The sequence below is a fragment of the Pygoscelis adeliae genome, unplaced genomic scaffold, assembly GCF_000699105.1.
Source record: "Pygoscelis adeliae isolate BGI_AS28 unplaced genomic scaffold, ASM69910v1 Scaffold88, whole genome shotgun sequence".
NCBI classification, from domain to species: domain Eukaryota; kingdom Metazoa; phylum Chordata; class Aves; order Sphenisciformes; family Spheniscidae; genus Pygoscelis; species Pygoscelis adeliae.
The window spans coordinates 4298846-4311193 of record NW_008825616.1 but is presented as its reverse complement, the minus strand read 5'-3'; the positions used below and the strand labels follow the sequence as shown (position 1 = coordinate 4311193).

Here is a 12348-nt window from a genome sequence, read left to right as displayed (position 1 = left end):
GTTTCCGAGCTGCTTTTGGACTACGTTTGCCCTGGCTAAAAGGTGTTTTTAGCTTCCTCTTCGCTGCATGTCAGTGGGAACTGCTCAGAGCACGGAAGAGAAAGGGTGGAGCCAAGCTCTCTCTGATCCAGGCATTTGTGGGCAGGCAAAGCTGACAAGCCCTAGGCACTGATTAGGAGCCACAAACAATATTTGGGACTCCTCCAGCACCTGGAGATGATGCATAAAAACCCACTGGCATATGACTGTAGGAAAACTTGTTCCTTCTACCTGGGCAGCTGCCGGCAGGCGCCTCAGTGTAATTTTACATCCAGTGCGTGAAGCTGGTGAGCAAAGCAGGAGGAGAGACTTCCCACGGTTCCACCCCCAGCTATACTCTGCCCTCCCCTGCCTTCCTCTGCCTGCCTCTCCCACTGCCTCCGCTCCCTCCTTGGAGCCCTGTTTGACACCGCGCACACCGGAGGCTCCTGGATGAGCAGGGATCCCCGCAGGGGTGGCGTGGCCCCCCGTCCTTCCCGACACCCGACGCCTCTCCCTGAGCCCCACGCTGGATCATGCAGTGCTTCCGAAGGCAGCCCAAGCGCAGCGTGTCCCAGGAAAACATCCTACGGGAGCAGAGCCGTAGAGTGGCCGCGTTGAACGGCATCAGGCTGGGTAAGGGACAAGTTGGCCAAACCCTCGGCACTTCCACACGCTGGCAGCCGCTTCATTTCTGCCTCTTTTCCCTGTGCAGAGGCAGTGCTCCACCCTAAAGGCAACTCCAAGGTTATTTTTAAACTTCCAAGGTTTCTTTTCCTTTCCTTTGCCTGTAACCACCCGCCAGATGTGTAAACTGCTTTGTTTGAGGCATCAAAGAAAGTGGGACCCCTTTGGCAAAGGGTCAGTTTCCAAATCTGTTGCTGGGCTTTCTGAACTGTCGCTGGTTGAGGGTGTTTGGGGAAGGCGGTGCCCTTTTCCTGCCTGATTTTAGGACTTCTTAGTGGTGTATTGCCAGTTGCTGTTAGAGCCCGAGGAACCACTCAGAGGTCTGCATTCACCAGATGAAAAGAAAGAGGAAACCCAGGGTGTTTCATAACTTCTGTGTCTGGCTATGAACCCATTGCTCGTTCCTGCTCTCTGGAGAGACAGCCCAAGTGGATGCGAGTCCCATGATTTCTGTGGCTACAGCGGGCAGGTGGAAATGGAAAATCGCCATTTACCCACCTGAGTTGTTTGGATTTTATCAGAAAGGCTTTCTGCCCTTTAAACCAGCAAACCTGAGTTACGTCTCGTCTTAAACCAGGTGGGAGAGGGAGAGCAGGCAGGAGGAGGCTTGTTTTATAGCAGTTGTAATTAACGTCTTTGTATCAGATCAGCAGATTTGCGAGTGAGCAATGCAGAAATATGGATTATCACTGTCTTCTATAGACATCATTCTATCTCCTTAGTGAACTCAAAGGCTTCTACCATGACAGCTATTGTTTCATTGTGTTTCCTGCTTGCTGTAAACCTGAGATGGATAATACAAAGGTTAACAGTTTTGATGTCTTGGTGTCTAAAGCTTCATAGTGCAGTATATTAACTTCATGGTTATTGCAGTGCTGTGTGTGCTTGAGGCGCTCCTACCTTTGCCAGACATGATTTTCACTCTGAACATTACTGAACACTAAATATATTCTGTTTAGAAAGTGAGTCACTGATATTTTGCGAGGAGGGGGGCCTGACCCTTGAAATGCACTCTGCAATTTTGCATGCCAAGTATGTATTTGGTATTTCACAGAGGATGCTAAGCAAGACACAGTCCTGCCACATGTTTCAGGTAGGATTTGGACATCTATTTCAGTGTCGTGATTGTGCTTCTTATGCCCAGTGTTGTTATATAGTTGGAAACCAATATTCTTGTCCTGCTGCACAGTGTTCTTTAATTTTTAAATGATGTAAGTGTACGGTAACTCTGGTTTCTTTCATACAAGTTTCCATTGCTGTGAGATGGAGCTCTGGGCTGCAAACCTCCTCAGCCCACGGGGTTGTTAGGCAGAAATCCTCAGGAGCCAGTTCAGGCATACAACCTGAAATGAAGTTTCTGCTGGGAAAAGGTGCTTTTTTTCTGGAAAGCAGTTCAAATGACCAACTGAGAGTAATGTCCCACTGGCACATCAGGGGTGCATTTGTCGTTCCTGTATCAGCAGATCAGAGCGTCTTCTGCTCCATCTCTGGCCTAACAAAATGCTGGTGCTTTGCAGATAGGAATAGAGACACTAAGTGACTCACCCAAGGTCATTTAAAGAGTCTGTGGCAGTGCTTGGCCTGGGCATAGGAGGCAGGGCCCAAAACACTGGCCCTCTTTCCTGGCCAGTTTAGCTGTCTGAGCTTGAACTGCTGCTAGACAGACACAGAGCAGGCCTGAAACAGGCTGTGCCCACCCGGTTAAGGGGATGCCCCTCCTTCCTCCGGGCCCACTGTTGGGTGGTTCAGTCAGTACTTGGGGTCACCACTGGCAGAGGTCAGCTCTGGGTGACTGCTTTCTATCTGAAAGGCCTCCCACATCAAAGGAATGACGGAGCTGTTAGACACCCATGATTAGCCCTCTCGCCCTTTCCTGGCAAAACCCGCCATCTCCTAGGGGCAAGCTTGTCCCCATCCCTTTCCTGGCATCTCTCACTGCCCTCTGACTCATGCTCCCTGCCATCTTTAATCTTTGCCATGCTTTCACCGCACTGTCCCTCTTCATCTTTCCCTCCTGCTTTTGCGAAGTGCAGTGGCCTCCTTTGCTGAGTCATTTAACCTGGCCTGGTCCTCAGGCACAGTGGCCAAGCATGAGTGGGAGGGCTGCTCCCAACCCATAGCTAGATCCTCTGAAGAGGAAGGGGAGTTTTGACCCACGCTAATGCACTGACTGGGCTGTGCCAGTGAGCAGGATGGGCTCTGAGCTCCAGCTTGTGTCTGACGTGTGGATCAAGCCTGGAGGAGAGGAATCTGCCCTTGACCGCTGCCTGTGCCCATCCAGATTTGCCTGCATTACATTGGTGCAGCTCTTCGGCATGTCCAGGTAGCACGACAGTTTACGTATGCTGCATACAGTGTCTGTATAACAAAACATGCCACAGTTAATGGGGATTTCTCATTACATGCTTATGCACATAGGCACCCAAAGGAATTGATGGTTTTCCTGTTTTCCTCCCCATGTCACCCGAGGATGGCATGTCCTCCTCCTAGTCCCATAATGATGCCTTGCATGGTTGGGATCTGAAGAAAGAGAGAGAATGAGGCTGGGAGCCAGAACAGAAGTGTTGTGGGTGAATAGAGAGAAGGAAGAAGTTTGTTTCCTCTCCGGGAACCTTGAGGGGTACCACAGCGATGTTAGTGAGGCCGAAGTTTGTGGTATCTTCTCTGCACTTGGAAGACCTTTGCCTCGGAGAGGAAGCCTCAACATCACAACTCAGGAGACCAAGGACCTGTGGTGTCTATCCTTCCTCTGGATCTGCGGTGTCTGTCCTTCCTCTGGATGGTCTGGCCTCTTGCCAACCCCTGGGTGTGCTTGAACCTCAGCAAACCCAGGAGGGTGTCCCAGATCCTATAGCTGGGGTCAATCTTTCACCCTGCTGTGCTTTGCAGTAGATGGCTTTTTTTCTTCTCTCTGTGAGTTTCTTTCTGAGCTTTCCAGACAAAGCATTCAAATTCTCCTTTTGGGAACCTCCAGACCAGACATGAGCTGCGAGGCCCAGGGGATGCTGCAGCATGGGAAGACACTTAATTAATGAGATAGCTATTGAATGTAGAGGAAAGAGAGAGGCTACAGCCACCTTTTCAGGATCTTGAGCTGCCATTGGGGTGCTTTCAACTCTGGATGCCTCAGCCAGGCCCAGCTCCGGGCATGCTCCTTGGCATCTGCAAAACCAGTAAAGTGGTGTAGGCAGCTCACTGAGTGGATGCTGGACACCCCTAATATTTATCTCTGATGGAGATCTCAGGCTTTCTTTGGCAACCTAAAATGCTCTCTTTAGGCCAATGTGTCCCAGCTACAAACACATGGTGTTGCCTTTTGCTGCTGCCACCATGACCCACCTTGGTGGTCTGCAGCACCTCGCACTTCAGTTTCCTGCATGAATTGTCAGGAGTCTGAGGTTTTGGCCGCTTGGATCTCATGCTGGGTTTTGTTTTTCAAGCAGGCCTGAAGTGATGCTTGGTAGTTTATTGCCTTGACCTGTTTAAAAAACAACAATTCAAGGCAGGTGTGTCTTCCAGAGAAGAGCAAACCCAATGTCACAGGGGAATGCCACGCTGCAATATAAATGTTATTGCATAAATCAGTTAACTTGGATTTCTGCTTTGTGAGACCCCGCATTTTCTTTACATAGCATTGGAAATTTCCCATGATGTGTCAGGTGGCTGCAAGTGGCCAAGTGGTTATCTGCATTGTCAAGATGAGGTTAGCAAAAATCCCATTGAGTTGGGATGTGCTTGGCCAGTACTACAGAGTTAAATGCTGTTTCACCAGCTTTGAACCAGCCTTTCATGCAATGTCAGAGAGATGCAAGGTGCCTATTACAGAAAGCCCAGGATGTGTTTCTTGTGTTTCATGCTCTCACCCTCCCCAGCCCACATGCTCTAGATCTGTAATTAATGGTTGGTTTGAGGGACAGATTCTCCGAGGTATTTAGGTATGTGGAAGTCAGATATTGCTGAGACATTCAAAACCGTGTAGAATGCCAAATCTGTGTTTTCAAGGTCTCAGTAGATGCCTGTTGCCTCTCTAGATGTCTACGTGCCTTCCTGAATCTAGCCTACGATATGAAATCTGAAGTTTCTGGAACCAGAAGGTCGGGTTGTTATTATTACTTGGCATTGTGGTGGCCTAGTAGGGTAAGAAAGATAAAGGTCCTCTCGGAGACTAGCTGGGCAATGAGGAGAACATGGTTGCTACCTTATTGCTACCTTACTGATGTGATGCTGCCTGTCACCAAACTTATCTGTGTATGTCCTAAGCTTCATTACACTGATCTTCAAAACTTCCATGTGGGTAGGAGGAGACTGCTTGCCAGAGAAGGAAGAGAGATATCTTTGTGTATTCCTGTTTCCACAAAGGAAATTTGTCACAGAATAGATTTGAAATCACTTGAAAGTTCCTGATAGTGCTCCAATTACAAGTTACACAACTTCCTTTCCTCTGCTTTTACTGTTACGTTGTTGGTTTTGTTGTTGTTTTTGCATCCTAACATTAGACTATATTTGCTGGGAAGAAGATATTTTATGTTTGTGAACCACCTGAGAATTATAGTACAAAAGTCTTTGGACTCAATCTAAGAAATCTATATGGCTCCAGCCTCTTTTGTGAACATGAAGTGTGGCATGGCAGATTTCTGAGTCTCTCTGCTCTGCTGTCCTCCCCAGACCTGACTGCGCTGCAGTGGTCTGTCTGTGTCTGTGATTAGTGTCCTGTGGAAGGGAAGACCCTGCGTGCATCATTTCTTGGGTTGACTCTTACAACATTACTACTACTGTTTTCTCTGCAGGCCTGAAAGATGACAAGGATCTGAAGTTCCTCCTCAAAGGCAGCCAGCTGCTAAAAGTGAAGTCAGGCTCTTGGAGAAAGGAGCGGTTTTATAAGCTCCAGGAGGACTGCAAAACCATATGGCAGGAATCGAAGAAGATGCTGAGGTCTCCAGAGTCACAGATCTGTAAGTAAAGTTTGCTTCATCACAGGCGTGGGGCACTGTGGGCAGAGGTGCTTGGGGTGAACCAGGACCATCATGCTTGCGGTGTGGAGGTAGGGCTTGGAGCAATGAGACCGGATCCTTCACATCTGCTGTAACACAGAAACTGAGTGATGCTGTCAGCTCTGGAGACAGCTGGGAGGAATCTGCCGAGCCAGGAATAGCCACATTTCCCAAGCTCATGAGGTACCACTTAAAATTGTCATGGGGTGGGCCGCGCTGGGCTCAGCAGCCCTGCCTGGCTTGTTTCCTCCCCAAAGCAAGTATTCAGCTTACTCAGGTGCCCGAGCCCCAACGCTCGGTGTGAGACATTGCTTGAGCATCTGCGGTGTGGTATGGCGCGCTTGGGCTGTTGGTCTGAGCTCTGCCAGGACACCTCTTTTCTGCCTGCAGCCCCTGGGAAAGCTGGCATTTAAGCCTCACAAGGGAACCACAGAGGTGGCAGGAGAGCTCTCTGGGAAGGAAAGCCTGTTTTCATCCTTATCTTGGAAACTCAGAATCTGCCCCATTGTAAAAAGTCCAAATATGACATTCACCATTGTATGGAAACAGGGAAAACCATTGTGCCAGCATCACCCAGCTTGGGGCCATAACTGGGACCAGGAGCCCAACTGTGCAGTCAAAATAGGATCAGGCAGAGCGTGTATCTGTTTATATCTGTTTATATCTGTTATTTCTTCTCATTTGGTATTTTTCTGACATATTTCTCTGTCACTAATCATCACAGTCTTGTAAAGCCACAAGCTAAATAAATAATGTGGAATATATTTTATGGCATGTTGAAATGTAGAACACGCTGCCTGTGTTATTTACACAATTTTTTTGGTAACAATAACAATTAACCAAATGAAGGGTGGGTCTTCCAAATTACTCCCCTCCCACAAGCAGTGATAAGAGGAGTAAGGTAGCAGGGCAAAACAGGTTTGATTTGTAACTCTGACCGCCACACTCTTCTCACATGACCTTGAGCACCTTATTTAATCTCTTTGTGCATCCTTCCCCACGCATGTCCTTTCTCCTCCTCCATCTAGCTATAAAAGGCTTTGGATTAGAGGCTGTCCCTTACTGTGTGTTTGCATGCCCAGCACGGCAGGCTCCTGAGCTCAGCTGGGCTGTTTAGGTACCAATGCAATAACCCATGATAACAACAACAAATGCAGAGGCCTTAGTGAACATTTGGTCCCTAGGAATGCCCGCTCTGCTGAGCTCTGTCCCGTATAAAAGCAAAGTCCCAGATAATGTCTTGCTATAAAATGAACAAGGGCGTGAGTTGAGAAGAATGACTTTTCAGAGCTTGCTCTCCTGTGCTCTGAGCCAGCAGTTTCCAAATTAGGGGGCTGAGAGCAACTCCAGTAACAGTCCTGACCCCACCTGATCCTCTGAAGTAAATGGACGGGAGTCCTTGTGCTGTGGCTCCAGGGACCTTGAGGTCTGCTTGGAGAACCCATTGCCTCCATTGCTGGGCAGTGGCAGGGAGAGCTGGTGCAACTGTAACTTTTTTATATACTGAGCTGCAATAAGAGCCCTGCAGCGAGATCAGATCCTTTGGGCTGGGTGTTGGGCACAGGCTGGGAGTGTGTCGGCGTGGGTGTGGATTTACAGCACTCAGGATCTAACTGGGCACAACCAACATTGCCACACTGCTGGAGATAGAGGCAGTGCTACTGCAGGTGGGAGAACTTGCTGTGCCCTGGGAGTATCCTCAGTGCAAAGTCAAGATGGATAACGCCTCCATGCACGCACTCCTTTCCCCAGAGAAAGATTCCTTTTTTTGTCATCGGGATAGCAGGAAGGGAGACAAAGCAGTCGAGGCAGAGCTTGTCCTTGCTGCTCTGAAAAAGCAAGCTCTGGCAGGGCTCCATCCAGGCTGGCTTTACACCCGTACCCCCGGCTGGCTGTGGGAGCATGCCTGGTGCCAGGTTAACCTACGAAGCGTGCCGGGGCAGGCTGTGTCACACGTGCTTCTGGGAGGATGTGAAGCTGTGCCTGCAGTTGTGGCACAAGATTTCGGGAGGGTTGGAGGGCTACCTTGGGGCTGCTTTCAACAGGTGCTCTGGACGCACCTGAACCTGGAAGTCAGCAAGAGAGATGAGTACTGACTGTATTGATGCCTGCCCAGTCCCAAGCCATAACCCCAAGGACATCCATTTTCCTATGCCTTTCTCCTCTGTTGGCTGTCTGAGACCTTCCATTCCCAAGTTTCAGAGTGATCACTGGGTTTGAGTTTCTTTCTTGAGCTTTTAACTTCACCAGGCTGCTTTGTGTTTAGGTATAGAGGGGATTACCCCTGGTTACTGTTGTTTTCTCTGGCGGGCTCTATCACTATGGCTGCCTTCTCATTTGGTTCGGTGTGTGTAGGTGGTCAAAAAGCAGAGGAAGAGTGCAGGGTCATGATATGATACTCAGAATCAGGGACTTCAAGGTGAGTCTCTCCAGAAGGTCACCCTTCCTTGTTAACAGACAGTAACTTTGCCCTCCAGTACAAAGCCTTTCTAGAACTGCAGATAAGCTGCCTTTTTTAAGAAGAAAAAAAAATGAGCAGAATGGAAACTGGGAGGTTTTAGCAGCAGGTCTAATCTTATCTGCACCATTGCTGAGAGCAAACAGATGGAGGCACCTCAGAGGAGCAAAGTCTGGGTAGGGTAAGGGTTATGTTTTTGTTTGGACAGTTTCCTGTTCTTCCTGTTACTGTTCTTATAATCATGGAGAAAAGCTATTTGTAAACCATTGTGTGGTGCTGTCTAGTAGATAAAACGGGGGACTGCCAAGGTTAGACAGAAGAATCTCAGATGCTTAAAGTTCAAAAAACCCAACATATCAGGGTTGTCACAGGCATAGATGTTGCCTGGATCGGATACATGGGGTACAACCAGTACCTTCCTCTGTTATCTTTATTTTAAACAACTGGAAATTTAGATTGGATGCTGTCTTGATAGCTGTATTACTCACTGGGCTTTTTGGGGGATAGGCTGCCATTCCAATATGGTTTCTACACAGGTAGAACATAATCCATCTTTTCCTTATTATCCATAATCCATTATTTTTCAGTATGTTCCATTCAGGCCCAAGGGAACAGGTTTTTTTCCAAAAGCCCTTGAAGCATCTTAAGTGGTCAGTTTTTCAACAAACATGTTATGCCCTGTGCTTACTCTCTGGTTGGCTCCTGCAGAAACATAGGAGTGCTGGGCATGAAGGGCTGCACAAAAGCACCTTTAAAAATCCATTTTTCACCATAGCCTGTGTCTGAGCTGTATACCGGGCCCATAAACACACTGCTGCTCTGTTATCTTAAATGTTATGTAGAGCCACGGTCAGGGTGGATGCTTCTTTGGCCCATGAAGCTTTTTTTACACATGGGACAGCTTTCTCCCTGGGGCCGAGGCGACAGGGTTCAAGTGGCAGGATCAACAGTTTTGGGGCAGAGAAAAGGTTTGTGCAAGAGGGCTGGTGAACAGCCAGTTCAGTCAGAGCCAGTTCACTCCTGAGCATCACTATGGTGGGAGGGAGGGGAGCCAAAGGCGGCAGAGGGGCTTGTGTTCAAAGAGCAGCAGCCTGTCAGTAACACTGTCTTGTTTAGTTGTGGTCAAATATCAGGTCTCATCTACGTGAAAAAAAGAACAAAAAGGCATGTGCTGCTTTCAGTGAAATCAATTTTTGAAAGTCTTTTCTTAAACCAGCTGAAATCCCCAGTGTGAGCTCGCTTAAGCCAGACTCAATCCCTTTAAAAACTCTCTGAACTTGGGGATCTGTAGGGATGGTTGAAAACTTTCTAGTGAAACACCCTTTTGAGCGTTTGGTGGAGAAACAGAATATTCAAAGCCAGAAGGAAAAGACTGAGTTGTTTAGATTTAGGGGTGCTACAGTGGAGCCCCGGAGAAGCTGGTGCTTTGCTGCCTCCTGCACCCTTTCTCTGCTGGAGGCTCAGGGAGATGACGTTTCCCATGACAGCCATGAGTGAGCTTCACACACTGCACCAAGGATGACTCACTGGGGGTGTGTCGTTGAGTCATGAGCAGTGTAGTCAAGAAAGAAGTTTAGGAGTTTTGGCTGCAATATTTCTATTTCTGGCCAAAAGTTTTACTTAAAATCTACTATTGTTGGGGTTTTTTTCTGTATTTTGGTTAAAAGAATCAGTTCTGGGAGCAATTTACAGAGGTGAGCTAAATTCAGTTGCACAACTGAATGTTGCAAGTGATGATTGTATTATTATTTAAAGTAATGAAATCAATATTTTGATCTAATGATTGATTATCCTCACTATTAAAAAAGCACAGAATTTGTTCCAGTTCCTCTGATTTCCAGCCCAATTATAGGATATTTTTGCATGGTTTAAACATAGTACAAAAGATTTATGTTTATAGCCTACCACCAGTGTTCAGCAGAAAACTTTTTCTTTCATTTTTGAGTTCCTGTGAAATTCAGGGACGCCCTTAAAATGCCATGCGATGAACATACCATACCATTTTTGTGGAAGAATGAATGATTGTCTCCATTCAGTTAATACCCTGAACTTGCTTGCAGAAGAACAGAAAGGATGTGATATTGCTCTGGGCTTGCTCAAGTCAAGAAGTGAAAACTTTAAATTGCTCCTGGTAAGTGCCTAAAGTCAACAGAAAATCTCAGCAACCTGTATGCACACAGCAGGCAGTTGGCTGCACTGACACCTTCCTTCTGGAGCTGGTTAGGCAGTTTCTTTAGGAATCATTGCTTCACGGTCAGACATGTATTTGTCCCTGGAAAAATATTTGCTGATGTGAATGTGTTATGCAAGGCGTTCGTCAGCTGTGAAAACAAAACCGTCTGTCTGTGGGTCTCATTAGTTTTTATCAAAATCACTCAACCCATAAAACAAGTCATTTCAAATGTAGAGCTGCCTGTTTTTTTGATTTAATTTTGAATCAGGCCACCGCATGCATTGCTGGGACAGTTTTCATCACAGGCGGTGAGCTGACAAACATTGACCTTATTCTCCATAGCATATGTTAAATGCAAAGACGGAAGTGTTGAGAGCCTTAGATCCAAATTTAATGGCACTGTAATGGCAGGAGAAGTAGGAACTAGTTACAGAAATAGTTCGCAGGGCCCTGGTTGTGATGTGTGGAGGGAATGTAAATAGAGATCACTCTATTTACATCAACATCCCAAGCTGTGACGGGTAGATGGAAAGATTGGGTAAAGATCTTATATTAAAAGGTATTTCCAAACAACCTGTAAAATTACATATGCATTATATCACTGGTTGTCAGCTGGTGACACACACCAGCAATGAGGGCAGACTGCTGCTGCTGCTGTGCAGCAGATCTCAAGTTAAAACAACGTGCTGAGCAAGTCAGCGGAGGGGGAGAGGAGAAGAGAACAGATGAGGAATCAGCAGCTGGGACCTGCAGTAATTCACAACAGGGAGATGAGAGAGCAACACGGTCAGGACTAAGAAGGCACAGCACAGTGGGGCTCATGCTAAACCCACCCTTGAATCATTATGTTAAAGCATCCCTTAGCGATGAGGGTGATGGATAGCCTTTGGTGTTCCCGGTCCAGGGAGCTGACAGTGCTCCAGCTCCTGCTGATTACAAAGGTCCTGATCCCAGCTGCGTTTGGCCATTAGCATCAGCCACCTATGGTGAAACTGAAATCAGCTAAACTGCTTTTTCTGGGGTAAAACAAAAGAGAGAAGCAGTATGCAGTGCCAGTTTGCCCCATGTGCTGGGTGTATTGTGCAATCCATGTAGTCTTGCTGCAGCCATCCTGGCTGGCAGGGCGGTCCTGGGGTCAGGTAGCAGCTTTCATCTGTCCTTGGCAAGATGCTAAGCCAGCCTGGCTGAGCTGCAGCTGGTGAAGGTGTGATCTCTCTGCAGACATGCAGTGTTGTGTGCAAACATGGTGAAAGCTATTAACAGCTGAGTACATTTCTCATCTGCATTTCCTGACAGTAAACAGAAGTGACTTATTGAGACAGAGTGGGATGGAGTAATTCAATGTGACTGAACGCCACATTGCAGAGATCGCTTGCTAATGACAGGGAGGTAGGATAAGGAAAGGGAAGGATCTGAGGAGAATTTCCCCCAGAGTGAAAAAACTGCCCCTCTCCCCTCATGAGTAAGTCAAGGCCAGCTGTTTTGGCAGTGCCTCCAGGTCTCTATACATTGACCCTCCTCTCCCTCTTTATCAGCAAAGGCACAAGGAAGGAGAAGCGCCTTTTGGTCCTTGTCCTTCACATGCCCAGTGGTTTGCAGGAGATGTGGATTCAGTTCCTTGTTCTCTCTCTTTTCTGTAAGACTCTTGAAAAAATATCTTCTCTCAAAGATATTTTTTGCCTGCCTATCAGACGGGAGGAAGGCAAACGGTGATTGCTGTCTGCCTCTGTTCCTCCTTTCCCTGTATTCTTTAGGATTACCACAGTGTTTTACTGTCCATGCTTCCAGCCCAGTCTGGACATTTCACCTTAGGAGTAGTGACTGGACAAGAGATGGAGAGGCCAGTGGCCACGGCTCATCTCTCGGACAAGTGCTCTAATCATTAGGCACCTTGTCAGGCTTGTCCTTCTGGCTCCTAAACACTTGTATTTTTGGCTGCCCAGTGACTTATAGTGCACAAGTGTAACTCGGATGCACTCCTGAAGCCTGAAAGCTCTGGGGTTACAGCTTTTAGGGTGATG

At 47.5% G+C, this 12348-nt stretch overlaps 1 protein-coding gene across 1 annotated transcript in view; it reads left to right on the top strand.

The window, feature by feature from the left end:
* Positions 1-554: 554 nt before the first annotated feature.
* Positions 555-12348, top strand: part of PLCD1 (phospholipase C, delta 1) — a 47702-nt gene continuing 35908 nt past the window's right edge. Inside the window, exons 1-2 of the mRNA XM_009333304.1 lie at positions 555-654; positions 5493-5657. Coding sequence (XP_009331579.1) covers positions 555-654; positions 5493-5657 — 265 coding nt within the window. The remainder of the gene's footprint in view (positions 655-5492; positions 5658-12348) is intronic.